The following is a 16,221-nucleotide window of genomic DNA, read 5'->3' as shown; positions in this document are numbered from 1 at the left end:
TTAAAAAAAGCACACACATACACACACACACACACACACACACACAGATATGGGGATACAATCCACAATGAAGTAAAATCTTCTTGTAGTTCAAAATATATATTTCTTGTACAGGATTAAAGTTTTCGACCATCAGCTTTGGTCCTCTTCACTAATATATACATCCACGTAATATTTATATATATATATATATATATATATATATATATATATATATATATATATATATATATATATATATATATATATATATATATATATATATATATTAGTTTTACCTTTGTGGAAACATCGAGCATTGAAAATGTGAAAGAGAGCCAAAAAGTGAATGTTTAATAATTCAACCCGAGACTGGAGGTGGGGGGGGGGGCAGCCACATGACCCGGGTGTCCCTTTGGCTCTCCCTGAGGGAAGGGAGGGAGGGAGGCCCAGAGACGGGATCAATCAGCCAAGGTAATATTAGCATTCATGGTGCTAAGAAGCGTATCACACGACGTGGTGTCGCTAATGACGCCTTGTTGCAATTTAACTTCTTTATCTTTTTGACGCCCGTGGTCACAAAGTGCAAAGGTGGTGAAAAACGAGCAACTTGCCGGAAGCGAAGGAGACAAAAACAAAGCGACATCTAACTGCCAAAGTCCAGTTGAAACACTGAAGTTGCCAAGATGCACCACGAGAGCAAACCATCGATTCGTTCTTGGTTAGGAATTCGATATTTGCGAATTTTGCCTGTGTTCTGATCACAACAGCAAAAGAACAATCACAGCACAGTATGCGATGCAAGCGGAAGAAACTGAACAAGCAGAAAGAGCAACTCACTCTAGTAGAAGCAGTTGAGGTTATGCCGAGATTGAGCGAAGAATGGAGTACAGCCTAACCATTTTATTGCTAGTGAAGGAGGTTCATTTATCAAGGAATTGAATTCGACTTTGAAATGTGAAATGAAAAACATGGCTGCGAAAAGCGGAGATAGTCTCACTGGAATACAACACACACCAAAGGGTTAAGCGCAGGGAAGAATGAAATAATGTTGGTGCTATGTTGCAATGCAGCGAGTCACATGATCAAGACAGAAGTCTCGTGTCAATCTGAGAACGACCACTTTCGAAAACGAAACAAGCCCTGGCGAGTCAATCAGGAAGGGCGAGCTTCGGCCACTTTAGATTCGGAATAGATTGACAATCGTTTCATTTCTAAAGAAGCGAAGTACTCGGTACAAACGAGTTTGACATCAATTAAGACCCTGCATATAATAGACAACGCCTGAAGCCGTCCCAGTCTATCAAAAGATTTCGTTTTGTGTATCACTGCCATACAAACCCATTGAAAGTTTGCGGCTGAACAGTCATTGACACTAACAGCCCTAATCTTGATATGATGCAATAGTTTACGTGGCATTTTCATGATTTAATAGGATGAAGAATTGTTAAATCATCACCAAAGGAAGACGAGAAAACCAACAGTATTAATATCGAAAAAAATCTGACAATGTCTTTAGCATTGCACAGAATCCGCGGGACTCCTCCATACGGAATGGGACCCTTGGATGGGTGCAATCTCAGTCAGTCAGCCGTATGACCACCGAGGAAGCAGAGCTTCCGAAAAACATTGGATGAATGAAGGAGAGAATTTAAATTCACATCGATCACAACATCAAAAATGGATTCTATCGATAAATCAAACTTTAATCTGATCTTCATCTAAATTTCTTGCCTTCGTTAAAACCTGTTCTGTGGCTAACTTCACGAATGTTTTATATAAGGGAACATGGAAAGAAACGCAAATGACTTATTTCCTATGATGGTTTTGAAATCTTAGCACATGCCATTGATTAGCAGATCTCGCACAGATTTTCCACTCCATCCTCCCCTTCAGGTGGACGGGACTCTGCTGAATGAGACTGAAGCTTTAACTATTCCATGTGTCAATTTTGACTCGCATTCAACTTTTGAGAAATATCTAGTGGTGGCAAACGTAAGTTAGGTATTGTTCGTAAGACTTCATATTTACAACAGTGATAAAATCATCGCAACCTGTTTCAGGTGGTAGGCTTCTGTTTCCTAATATTAGCATTTAGGACCAACGACGGATGCTCCTTTGTTTGTCAGTTTTTCATAAGTTGTATTTTAACTGAGATCTGCCACATTCGCAGTTGATCCGCGATCCCGTTTGCCTGCCGAGAGCAGCCAGATTAGCAGCAGAAGAGCAGCAACAAATGAAGCAAATGTGGCTCACTGTCTACTCCTCAGTTCCAGATGCCTGGAAAATTCTGGAAACCCCCTTCCACACTCCGACAGTGTTCCCATGATGTACACTCGGTCATTTCGACACCTGGAAATATCTCGAACATCCAGATGACGTAAAATTCTAAGAAAATCATTTTGACTTTCCTTGAAGAATAAATAATATTTTACCTAAAATTCACTCGATTCTTACTAAGGCATTAAATTCTAAGAAATAAGCGTCTATATGAAATTAGCAGCTTCATTTCTAGAACATTACATGTAGTCACTGAATATTTCACTTTTCTCGAAACTGCGACCAAGAAATGGTACTAAAGGGAACTGCACCAAAGGAAATAATCCATGTATTGTTTATATTTTCTCACATAGTACATACATATACACACATACATACTATATATATATATATATATATATATATATATATATATATATATATATATATATACATATATTATGCAGCCCTTTCTTAATAGAAGAATGAATCGTTGTGAGTGTTTCTACATCGTTGCATCTTGCCGGACACACACATTACATAAAAAATGAGAAAAGTTTTGACGTAGCGTAATTTTATTGAAGAGACACGAGGCAGGTTTCCACGAAAAACGATCATTATGGCTCTTTTTCTGTGGCCTTATGGCTGCCCCGAGGGGCTTCCATCACGCACCTCTCTCCGTAACACCTCCAGGAGTAAAGTGTGTACTGGGACATGTCTCTATTGGCCCCCTACCTGTTTACTCTCCGTTTGCGTATGGCGGTTGTTTTACGTATCTCTCTCTCTCTCTCTCCTCTCTCTCTCTCTCTCTCTCTCTCTCTCTCTTTATATATATATATATATATATATATATATATATATATATATATATATATATATATATATATTTAGCCAAGGCCACAGGAAGAATAAAAGGAGTACCGAGCGCTTTCGTGTTATTTCAACACATTTTTGAGGTACAATGGTTAAATATATTGTCACGCGCTATTTAGTTACAACAAACATATATATATATATATATATATATATATATATATATATATATATATTTATATATATATATATATATACGTACATACATAGTTCATATAAATGCAGTATGCACTTTTTATCTTTTCCGTAATAATGATAATAATAATAATAGATTTTGAAAGGTGCACGACAAAAGCAGTGACAAAGGCCGAAAGGACACACGATGAATGTCCAAGACATTTTTGAAAGCATAAAGTGCATCATTACATTTATTATTATGAAGATGAAGAATGCAGATTTTTACTGAACCATAACATCTGTGTTTCATTTATTTTAACGTCATTCCATTCCAGAGTTAATGAAAAATTAGCAGAATTATTAACATATAAAACTGCCCTCGTTTGCAGTCGCATAATAGGTACTGTATATTGAAAATATACAAATCAGAGAGAATGGTACAATTGACAGTGAACTTCTTATATTATTATTAGTATTACTACTGTGTGTGTCAGATTGGGCATAGCCTACGGTGTTTAGACATATAATTTGACTTACTCATTGTCTGTTTTCAGTTAATCTTTTGATTCATTAAAAAAAATCATTTATGCATACCATCATTTTATAAAAATCCATAGTTGTAATATTAACAGTAAAATAAATGTAATAGTAATAATGACGTTGATGAATGAACGATGGGAAAAATTACAGTATAAGTAAAAATGCGACCAAATGTTCTTGAGCAGTTTCCCCTCTTCCCAAGACACTCAAAGAGAAAGAGGAATGGTAGCAGTCAAAATCAGCCTCTTCGAAGTTCGACAGATTCGGCCCAGGATTTTGAATGGGAGGATCTTTTTTCTTGGTATTCTTCTCTTTAGCTCTGACGCTGTTTAAGGTCATGCTGAGAGAAGGGTAACTAGGGAATAGCGAAAGGTACTTAGTTTTCTACAATCTGGGACACAGTCATGTAACTGCGTAGCTCCAAAATGAACTGAAGGAAACTGTTACCTTCTTGTTGACATGTTGTTGCTCTTTTGTTCGTTCGGTCGCTGGTTGTTTTTCTAGATGGTCATTTCATTGACAATGCGCCCGCTTATAAAACGTGTCGGCTTTGGCTCATCTATATTCATTCTCTCTTCTCTCTCTCTCTCTCTCTCTCTCTCTCTCTCTCTCTCTCTCTCTATCCTTCCTTAATTGCCCATCTGTCTACGAAGAAGATCGATTAAAGTCTGGACAGAAAATTTTCATAAAGTTCAAGGAACGTGAAATACAACTTGAGGGTAATTCCCCGCTAAGTGATAGCAGCCTAATCAATATTAGGTGAGAGGAATGGGTTTGAATAACTGCCTTGGCTTTTCTTATAATAGAGCTCTCTATCTATTAGTATTCATTCATTCCAATACCTCTTTTTTTATGGGGAGTCTTTGCGCTATTCAGTCATCTCATCTCAAAGATTGCAAGAGTTTTTTCATTTGTATTTGTATTGATTGCCGTATTATCAATTTATAAACATTTGTATATATATATATATATATATATATATATATATATATATATATATATATATATATATATATATATATATCATTCGAACTACAAATGTCCTTTAATATCTAATTCGCTCTACCTCGGAATTGATATATTTTCATATATGTACCGAAGGGGAATTTTTAATTGATAATATTTAAACATTTGTATATAAATATAATTCGAGTTACAAATGTCCTTTAATATCTAATTCGCTCTACCTCGGAATTGAATATATTTTCCTATATGTGCCGAAGGTGAATTTTTAGTTGATAATAATTTCGTCCCCTCGTGGGATCGAACCACCGTCCAGTGGACGGGAACGAAATCAGGACGGTCTAGTGACGTTTTATATATATATATATATATATATATATATATATATATGTATATATATATAATATATTATATATATATATATATATATTCATATATATATATATATATATATATATATATATATATATATATATATATACGTATGCAGAATCTAAATACTATGTCGTACCTCCAAGTAAATGGGGATACAATCCACAATGATGTAAATCCTTCTGTACAAGAAATATATATATAATACTACAGAGGAATTGTACATCATTGTGGATTGTATCCCCATCCATACCTATATATATATATATATATATATATATATATATATATATAAATAAATAATTCATATCACATTACCGTGATTCATATACATACATCGAGCTACAAATGTCCTTTAATATCTAATTCGCCCTACCTCGGAATTGATATATTTTCATATATGTTTAACCAAAGGGGAATTTTTTCTTTCTTTCTTTTTTAGTCGATAACAGATTTGTCGGCTCACGGGCGCGAACCATCGACACCTACAAATCCAGGACGACAGTGTGTCTAAGTATGAGTGGGAATAGACTTGTTCCCTTTCTCACGGTCAGGTGGATAACGCTACCTCGTTCTGTTATTTACGGGTGCGAGCTCGAATTCTGCCAAAGGCGTCAGAACTTCTTCATGTGGATCTTGTGCTTTGTACTGACGACTGAATGTGTGTATGGGCATATCTATCTATCTATCTATCTATATTATACATAATGCACTGAAAAATCTAGAAGGATATAATAAAAGGCATCATTGCCTAGCGCTTTCGTGTATCTGATAGGCATTCCTTTCCTTCAGGATCCAGAAATAACTCCTAGACGGCCGTCTGACTTCAAATGTAAAAGTGAATATTATGCAATATGTAATGTTTTCAAATAGGAGCACACTGCAGGGAGGGAAGCAGCGCAATGAAACAAGCAAAAGGTCCCCATCCAGAGAAATTGCACTTCTATATGTAGTCCCACAAGCAAAGCAGCTTAAAGAAACAGCCAAATAAATTTGAATTGCTGACCGGTGCTCTTCGTCACCCATTGATCCCAGTGTTTGCGTCCTTGTTTCTCTTATTCTGACTTGAGCTCTTTTTTTTTCTACACGATATTCTAAAAGTTAAGTATATCTTAGTTTAAGCAGACCACTGGGCTGATGAACAGCGCTCCCAGGGCTGGCCCGAAGGATTAGATATTTTTAGGTGGCTAGGAACCAATTGGGTACCTAGCCACCGGATTCCACGTTGGCTGAGCGGGGAATCGAACTCTGGACCAATGAATCGTTAGGCGAGCACGTAAACCACTCGTCCAACGAGGAACTACTGGATTTGAGCATATTCTCTTCGTCATAAACTTACAAAAGAACACCTCTCTCAAATTCTTCCAGTCAAAAGAATGATTACAAATTTTCCATCTTAGACGACGAGCGTTTGTATGACGTGTGTGTTTGTGTGTGTGTTTGTTTGTCATAAATGAATGTGAAAGTCATACCAGGGTGATTATCATACCATAGCCCTCTGTCTGCCTGTCTGTCTGTCTGTCTGTGGCCTTGTACTGAATCCTCGTTAGAGGCGCCAATGGAACTGAGCGATTTTATGTCGTGGAATTATGCGTGTAATTAGACCAATTTGATCTGTGTGCGTCACGAAATGTACTTTGCTCCTGCTGATCGCGTCTCCTTCTTCGCCCGGAATTCCCTTTCGTATTGTGCGACAGCTGCTTCTTCAGAAATGCATCTGTCGTAGGTCGTCGCTCTGTCCGTGCATGTCTCTGAATTGGTATACTGATCATGATTATAGTATACGTACATCGATTCAGCTCCGATTTTTATATTTGTCTCCCGACCTCTACAACTTTTTTCATTTTCTCCTCTAAATCCCGGGACCATCGTTACTCATATACCGAAGGAATACACCTGTCCATATATAGTGAGGAAATGGAACTGGCCACACCGCAATAGACCAATGCTATCGGAACGCACAAATCCTCACCAGAATAGGGAAAGGGTGTGGAGCCTGCAACTTCATCCAAAAATATTTGCAGAAAGGGAGTGGTGATATATATATATATATATATATATATATATATATATATATATATGTATAATTTGTGGCGTGATAGCTATGAAAACATAAAATATGTGTATTTATATAGTATATACATTTTTTTCACAGTTTTTAAGTCACGATCATATCTTAAAATAGACCCACTTTGCCTTAAGAATAACTTACACCCAAGAGGAATATCTGCTCCAGCAGGATTCGAATCTGGGTATCTTTGGCTAAGATGCAGTAATGGACGTTCGATTTGACTATTTTGATATGTAGAAAGATTATAAGTTGACTTATTCCTGTCATATCATCATATTCAGAATCGACATCACCATCTCTCCCTGGGTTCTAGACTGGGGCACACCCCCACATCAGTTACAACGACCTGACTGGTCCCTATTTCCAAGGTGTAGTGAACTCGACATTTAGCGATACTTTTGGCTTCATATTTGTGAATTTAGAAGTTACGCATATATATAATATATATATATATATATATATATATATATATATATATATATAGTGAAATCATATTTATTGCATAAAGATTTAATTCCAGTTCCGAGCTGTTATTATTACGATTCGTGCAGTTGTCACCCCTACCGCTACTATTAATATCGCCTTTATGTTGCTCATATACATAGTTGACCTTGGCATGGTTATCGGGTCTTGGTGAAGCGTCCGACATCCAGGTCAAACTCGATGCCGCCAACTCGGGAGAATTCCTCCGTCACAACTGAGCCTTAGACATTCTTCGGGGTTTCTTCAGGCCGACTCTGACCACGAAATGTTGTTCGGCGTTCGAGGGTCACCGGCAACCATTCGGTACCTGTGACCACAAAGCGACGCAGGATATTGACTTGCCGTATGCCCTCAATACAATAGGGGCGAGGTATATTGGTATGCGAGACCTACTTTCTCTTTTTTTTTGCTCTCTCTCTGCTGGTAGGTGTTGTTCTTGTGAGCATACTTGTCCCTATTCTTAGTCTTTTCTTGTTAGTTTTCTGTAAAAGAGAACACTGACATGGCATTGTTTGTCCGTCCGCACTTTTTCTCTCTGCCCTCACACCTACTGAGACTTGAAGGCTGCTAATTGATATGTTGATCATCCGCCCTTTTCTTCACTGAGGAATGACTTTATTTTCTCCTAATGAATGTCTCATTGTTTATCGACCTTTACTCTTCTTCATCATCTACTCTACCAACACTTCGAAGTCTTCCTTTCCACTTCTTCATTCGTCGTCCTTCTCCTCTTAGTTTTATTCCGGTATTCTGTTACGTTTGTTGCTATGTCAACTTTGCTATCAATGTGGCCTATTCCTCTTGCACTTTCAGCTTCTTCTTCTTCTTCTTCTTCTTCTTCTTCTTCTTCTTCTTCTTCTTCATTGATAGAAAAAGACGGGATGGTTGGAGTGGCCGCATGATTAGCAAGGGAGCATTCTGTCCTCGTTGTTTTCAGCAAAGGTCTCAGTGACATTATATTGATGTACGTATGCATATATGCACACGTTCCCATTTGCTCATTTCCAAAATTATAATATATATAATATATATATATATATATATATATATATATATATATATAATATATATATATATATATAGATGTACATACAGCAAGGAGAAGGGTGAAAAGAAATGACTTGAACCGAGCACTTTCATGCATTTCTACACCTCATCAGGGTTCAGGGACAAATGCCAAGAAAACAAATAGTCACAAGAATACTTCGTGGCAGGACAAATGAAGCTTTAAAAAAACAAAAACAAAAAACACTTACAACTACCGAACAGTCCTAATGCTTAATAGTCTACTTGTTTTAAAATACCCTTCGTTAAAATTTTATCAACTTTGTATAAACCTAGGCTGATATTCAATAAATTATCACAGTCTTGTTTAATTCTATAGGATGCTATTAAATTTCTTTTCACTAAATCTTTGCAAAACATAATTCCCTTGGAGTCTGTCCAGTTTATACCATGATTACTATTATTCATGTGTACAAATAATGCATTTGACTCATTACCAGTTCTTACATTATATTTCTGTTGTTTTAATCGAACTGCCGATGTCTTTCCACTTTGTCCTACGTAGGTTTTATTACAATTTTTATACGGAATCTTATAAATACATCCTGTTTCATTTCCAGGTGAATTTCTAATCAGCAAGTTTCTAACAGTTCTTAGCGTTTTGAACACAACATTAATACCTAGTGGCCTGACTTGTCTCGAGATGTTATTAAAGCAAATATAAAAAGGAAGCACTAAAAGATTTTTGTTTTCGAACTTTTCAGTTTTCGTCAATCCGTAAAACGTTTTTCGGGCTTTACAAAAGGTGTTTTCAATAAAAATTGATATATATATATATATATATAATATATATATATATATATATATATATATATAATATATATATGTGTGTGTGTGTGTGTGTGTGTGTGTGTGTGTGTGTGTATGCTTACATACATAGTAGATCAAAATTCATTTCGCTGAGACCCTTTGCTGAAGACTTCCATAGTCCACTGTTCTGATTCCTCAGATCTGCGAAAGTTTAGCTTCTCGAAGTCTTGGTATCTTTGGATGTGGTTTCCACATAAGAGTTGGGAACGCTCTCCATTACTATCCGCTTTTACATTTTCAAAAGGCGGACGTCCCATTCAGATATATTTCGACCTTAGGAAGTTTCAATGGAGTCGCGAAGGCCGTAGAAATAAAAGACAACGAAGACAGCATGCTCCCTGGGTAACCATACGACCACTCCAACCATCCCGTCTTTTTTCTACCAAGGAAGAAGAAGAAGAAGAACAAGAAGAAGGAGAAGAAGAAGAAGAAGCGGAAGAGGAAGAGGCCACAATGATATTGGTAACAGCAAATGCATAGCAAAGTTGACATAGCAACAAACGGGACAGAATACCGGAATAAAACTTACAGGAGAAGGACGACGAGTGAAGACGTGGAAAGGATCGACCGCCTCGAAGTTTTGGCAGAGTTGACAAATAAAAAGATTAAAGGTCGCCCCAGAAAAAAATAATTGGTTAAAAAGGATCATATATATGTATATATATATTGTATTATAAGGTAGGTCCCTGTAATTGGGAGGGAACAGGACTTTTGTTGATACTTTCGTGATCATTCAACATCTGTTTCCTATTTCATCCTAGTTCAGTTTGACAGTGTAGTCGTTGATTCGTGGCCTCTTCATTAAATAAGTAAATATTGAAGTAATTCATCCTACTCCCGTTGCCCAACGGCCCTGAGAGGCGCTGTCTCGACATTCTTCTTCTTCTTCTTCTTCTTTCATTCCGAGGATGGGAGAATCATGTGAAGTGAAATCAGAGGGTAACAGAGACCCCGCCCATCTTATCATCCTGGAGGCTCCATTAGGCCCTGCATAGGCCCTTTTCGACTCTATGGCCTTCTGCCTTTAGAACTCAAATTCCGTTCTGCCTTCAATTTCATTCCCACCTTTCCTATGCTTCATCTTTTTCTGCCTTATCTGGTTTGTGGCTCTGCGAAGGAAATTTCATTTCCCTCTCTAGCTGCCCTTAAAGCGAGAATAATCTCCCTCATTGTCAGTGGGTGTCATGAGGAGGAGATGACATGAGAAAATGAACATTGAATTGATTGGTCTAATAGTGAGCACACATGCAAACTACACACACACACATACACATACAATATATTTATATATATAGGATGAACTTTATCACTTACACAATTATTCATTGCATTAATGCAATCAATAACGGGACCTCATTTCAACTGTATGATATCTAGGGGAGATGATTATTCAGGTAAATATGCCAGCCTTCTAGGACTAACAGTCGTCATCGTCTGATATCCGCTAGATACCAGTCAGTTTAAATGAGGTCCCGTTATTGTGTGTATATATATATATATATATATATATATATATATATATATATATATATATATATATATATCGCTCATTTGCCAGAAGAGTGACATAACTCAAAAATTGCTAATTTTCAGCAGAAGTTAATTTGAAGTTAAAAACGCTCTATACTTTGTCCATTGATAGTGCGATGAATCTTTTACTGAGCAGCTAGTAGTGTAAACACAAATAAGATGTTTTCTACCAAAAGATGTTACCAAGAACGGGCTATCTGTGGTATCAATAACTCAACAAACACATTTTTGTGTTTTGACACATCTGGCAAATGAGCGTGTTTATATATATATATATATATATATATATATATATATATATATATATATATATGTGTGTGTGGTGTGTGTGTGTAGATATATATGAATTTGTCACCTATACACGCGTAACTGTCCATACTCACAAATATTAAGCCACAAATATCGTTCAGCATCGAATCCGCTATAGTACCTTGAAACCAACTGATAGCCAAGGCGACTTATAATAATCGACAAATACTTGTTTGCCCCGGGCGGGATTCGAATAGATGCCTGGTCTAGAATCAAGGAAAAGCAAAAGGTCATAAAAAGAAGAGTGAAACATATAACACCGGTATGGAAGAGCAACAGTGGTCAAGCGAACTTGAGGTCAACAGGCGGGACTGGAGCCTTTTGAAATCCTTAGGTGCCTGTGGGTAGTAGGAGGAGGGAGACACAGCAGCAGAGTCTTGGTGAGCGACAGACAGACAAACAGACAGCCAGTCAGTCAGTCAGTCAGTCAGGAGATGCGGAGAAAGGACGAAGCCTACGGAGTTATTATACCTCATTTTATTACTCCGAATATAAAATCTAGTGCAGCCGAAAGCATCGATCCACAGTGTTAGGGATCGATGGAGGCAAAGGGAGGATTTTCAGCAAGAGAAGAAGTGGGCTTCCGCCTCATATGGAGGGAGGACGTGTGGTTGTCTACATCTCTTGAGAAGGAATCCTCTCGTAGAAGTTGTGAAGCAGCAACGCCGTCTTGTGCCCCTCTCTAGATTATATGGCCGTATGAGATGAGGCAATTTGTTGTGGACGCCCAATGGCACATTTGACTGAAATCTAATGCAACCTCGGGAGTCTCAGGTTTGGCACGAAACTCTCTTTCCAAATTTTGAGTCCCAAGTCTGCTGAGTCAACAGAGGATCTCATTCTCGTAGGCGAAAGAACGCGCCGGTGGCAGGTTATAAAGTGTGTTGCAAACAGTTGCAGACATAGATTTGTGATAAATGGCGATATTTTATATATGTATATTTAAGAAATTATATACATGCTAAATAAAGTAAATTTGTTTGTACAAAAATATTTCTCTCCAGTATGAATGTAGAAATTTATGGTAATTAGAGGGAGCCTAGTGTATTTGTTTTATTAACATTTAACAGAGAAACACCGCCTCATTCCAGGCCGTGATTACCTGGGTGGAGAGATTTTATTTGACCGGGTTGATGTTTGGTTTCACATTTCTGGGGCTTTTTTTTTATGTAAAGGAGGTTCAACAGAGGTTTCAGAAGGCGCTCGACTCGGTATGATGAACAAATAATAGCCTTGCTGAGCTAATCTAGATACCGAGTACTACATTGGTATTTAGTATTGCATGCGGTAGAAAGTAATGCAGCGACCTGTGATGCTGTCTGCACGTTCAATGGAGGCTCGGTCAAATTTTAGACACAGCTTCTGCAACTATCAGTCTACGGTTAGTATGTTCTTGATCTATTAGTTGTATTGCTTGCACTGGAATTGGAGAATATACAATTTAACCATAGGCCAAGTTCTGTGACCTATGAGGGCAAGCAGCGCCGAAAATAATGTTGAAACAATCATGAGGAGAGAGTCGGAAGTAGGTTGGAAGAATGAGAATATGACAGGAGGTACAGCAAAAAGGAATGGAAATGGTTGCAGCTAGGGACCTGATGAACGCTCCAAAGAACGTTAAGTTATGGCTTCAGTGTACCGCGTTAGGTACACTGACAGAATTGCTTGTATTAGCCCGTCTGCTGTTGGACTCCCGTTATGCCGTTTGGGTCTGGGGCACTCACACGAGTGCTCTGTTGACGTAGGCGCTGAAAGCCGACCTCCTGTAGGGACGTGCCCGGGCACCCTCCTCCTCTTGCATTTAGGCACCTCCTGTGTTTGTAAGTTTAGAGTAGACCTGTTGCCTTCGTCGCCTATTTTCATGGTAGCTTCAGTGCTGATAAATGGCGCCTCTCCACCAAAGGAGATGAGAAGGCAGTCGAGACCAGTGCCATTTATATGTAGCTTTACGATTCCGGAGGGGAACTGGGAGTTGAGACTTAGACCAATGTGACAGAAGCCAGAATTGTAAGTGAATAGGGAAGCCCTCTCTCTCTCTCTCTCTCTCTCTCTCTCTCTCTCTCTCTCTCTCTCTCTCTCTCTCTCGTTTTCAAATGTAAAAACATGTCTCTTTATAAGAGAAGACGCATGCCTTTGACCAGAATGACTAACTCATTCCGTTCATAGCGATTTATTGACTTTCTACGAGGACAAATACAATCATTTCTGAGTGAGTTTCCTGATGTCTTTTTCCTCCGCAGGATGAGACGACGAAGACCCCGACGGCTGCCGCCTCTCCTGCTGCTTCTCTCCCTCCCCCTCGTCGTCCACACTCAGGGTAAGACTCTCGAACTGTCCGTCTTCACAGCATCCCCAGTTGCTCAAAGCAGATTCCTTTTGGGAATATCATTATAAGAGTCGTCTGACTTCACGATATCTGAAGGTTTAGTCAGCACCTTTGAAGATCTTTATTTTTATAAGTAACGGCGATATGCTGCTACTTTCAGAGAGACTCAACATTTCGCACAGATAGAGGAAAGTTCGTGTATGAATCCACTTGGATGAAATAGGACTCTAGAGATTAATATATATATATATATATTATATATATATATATATATATATATATATATATATATATATGCTGCTACTTTCATAACGCATATATCTTCTCTTTGACTGTATAAAATGTTATATAAAAGAGTTTTGCAACATTTTCAGATTCCTTATTTAGCTTAGAGTTGTAGGATGTCTAAAAATGTATGTTCACATTTCGCATAATATAATTTAAAAAGTTAAGATAACGTAGAATGTGAAGAGAGAGAGATTAACCTTGTCCGTCCCAAGATAGACATTGTTTCCATAATATGTCAACACCTCAGATAAAGAGGATCTCCATTTTGTTTTCATAACATGTCAACACGTCTGATAGGGACTTCTGTTTCGGACGAGTACGTCGTTGTTGAGCATATTACGTACTTGACTGGCTTCAAACGTGTTATGTCTTTGTCGAGAAGCCACGTGAAGATTTCACCCTGTTCCTATGACATTGCATCATCTTTTCATAAGATCGTTCTAGAACCTTCTGTTTAAGCATACGTCATCTTTGGGGAATGACGTCATTTAGCGTTGCTTTCTTTGTAAATCATTTTCCCTTTATATTAGAATACTTTTATCATCCTAAATCACGTAATAATAAATGTTATTTTTTATTGTAATTTCTATTTCTCTTTAGATATTGTTTTGAAAGAGAATTTTTATGATATTAGCTTAACTACGAGCCCAAAACGATTTGAGCCCGTCAGTTTCTTGAAGTTTGCCGATACAAGGAAGAGAGAGTCCATTACAGACTTTGAATCCCTGGCGTACATATCTCTCTCTCTCTCTCTCTCTCTCTCTCTCTCTCTCTCTCTCTCTCTCTCGCCATACTTGATGTTACTGTAATGTAAAGATGTAATACTTATATAATGGGCACTCGTAAATTTTAGATTTCGTATTTCTTAGAGTTATTTAGTATTATCTAGTGTTTATTGTGGAATGTGAACAAACATTGTAAAAGTGTGTAACGGCACCTTTTCTTTTTGGAAATATTGTGAATTGTGTGGTGAAATTGTGAAACTAGCTGCAGCAGAAACAATTGGTACGAAGGTAATGTTATATAAGGTTTATTCGTTGCAACTTATAGCTACAGTGATTTGGTGAAACATTTACATAATTTTCACATTGCAAATTTTTGTGTGTTGTGTTTTTCTTTTTTCATTTGAAGTGACTTTTTGTGCATTTATCCATTTTCTTATTGAAGTGTGTTTTTATTTTATATTCTGTGTGATTAGTACTTTGCAATTTTGGTATTTTCCATATTTTTCTGTGATGTGTTTTCATTTGCATTCACAATTTAATTAACTGAGTTGTTTTCAATAATTGATCGTTGCTCATTTAATTTAACACTTGTGAATTAATTTGCATTGACTTAGAATTCATTTCAAGTTTTGTTGTTGTTTACCACTTGTGAATTAATTTCTAAATTTTAATTATTGCGTAACACTTGTGAATTTCGCCTGAATTAATTTTCTTGAATTTTGTGATAAACTAATTTTGATTAAATTTACTTAATTAATTCAAGAATTAATTAAACTATGCTTTGTTTTCAAGTAACAGTAAATTTCCCTGATATTGTGAATTTCACTTATAAATTTTGAGTTTTATAATAAATTTTTATATTTAAATTTTTTTTAAGTGTTTTCTTTTTCACCAGTATATAAGTATATGATTTGTTTAGGTAGAAACAGAGAATGGTCATTGAGCTGTTTTCCTTCAATTTACTTGAAGTGAGTTAGAACCAGGGAAGTACTTAGACTTCTGAAATCAGGAAAATACTTAGACTTTTAAAGTTGTTGATGGAGTGATGCCCTTTAATTAATTTAATTACACATAAGATTACCTCACACCTGTTGCCTTCAGAGTGTTCAGTCGTTTATTACCTGTGATGAAGGTTCAGGTGTCTGGCTGTTGTGAGGTACTCATTTAGTGATTGGTAAGTTTAGTAACCAGATACTTAGCACTTCATCACAATATATATATATATATATAAGATATATATATATATAATATTATATATATATATATATTATATGTTGTATGTAGTATGTATGTATGTATGTATGTATTGTATTGTATGTATATATATATATATATATATATAATATATATGTAATATATTATATATATATAATATATATATATATATATAATATATATATATGGTGAGCTTAGGTTTCATAATGAAGAGGACATCGAGAAAACTGGAAATCATTTCTTCTTTTTATTTATACCAACGTTTCGGGAATCGTTTCCCATCTTCAGGGCTACGA

The 16,221-nt window shown here is 36.8% G+C and overlaps 1 protein-coding gene across 1 annotated transcript in view; it reads left to right on the top strand.

The window, feature by feature from the left end:
* LOC135213230 (neurogenic locus notch homolog protein 3-like) overlaps window positions 1-16,221 on the top strand; it is a 99,092-nt gene that overhangs the window by 25,794 nt on the left and 57,077 nt on the right. Inside the window, exon 2 of the mRNA XM_064247209.1 lies at window positions 13,612-13,688. Coding sequence (XP_064103279.1) covers window positions 13,613-13,688 — 76 coding nt within the window. The 5' untranslated portion in view covers window position 13,612. The remainder of the gene's footprint in view (window positions 1-13,611; window positions 13,689-16,221) is intronic.

The sequence above is a fragment of the Macrobrachium nipponense genome, chromosome 42 (assembly GCF_015104395.2).
Source record: "Macrobrachium nipponense isolate FS-2020 chromosome 42, ASM1510439v2, whole genome shotgun sequence".
Taxonomy (NCBI): Eukaryota; Metazoa; Arthropoda; class Malacostraca; order Decapoda; family Palaemonidae; genus Macrobrachium; species Macrobrachium nipponense.
The sequence above is the reverse complement of the archived record's forward strand: the minus strand, read 5'-3'. Positions and strand labels throughout refer to the sequence as shown.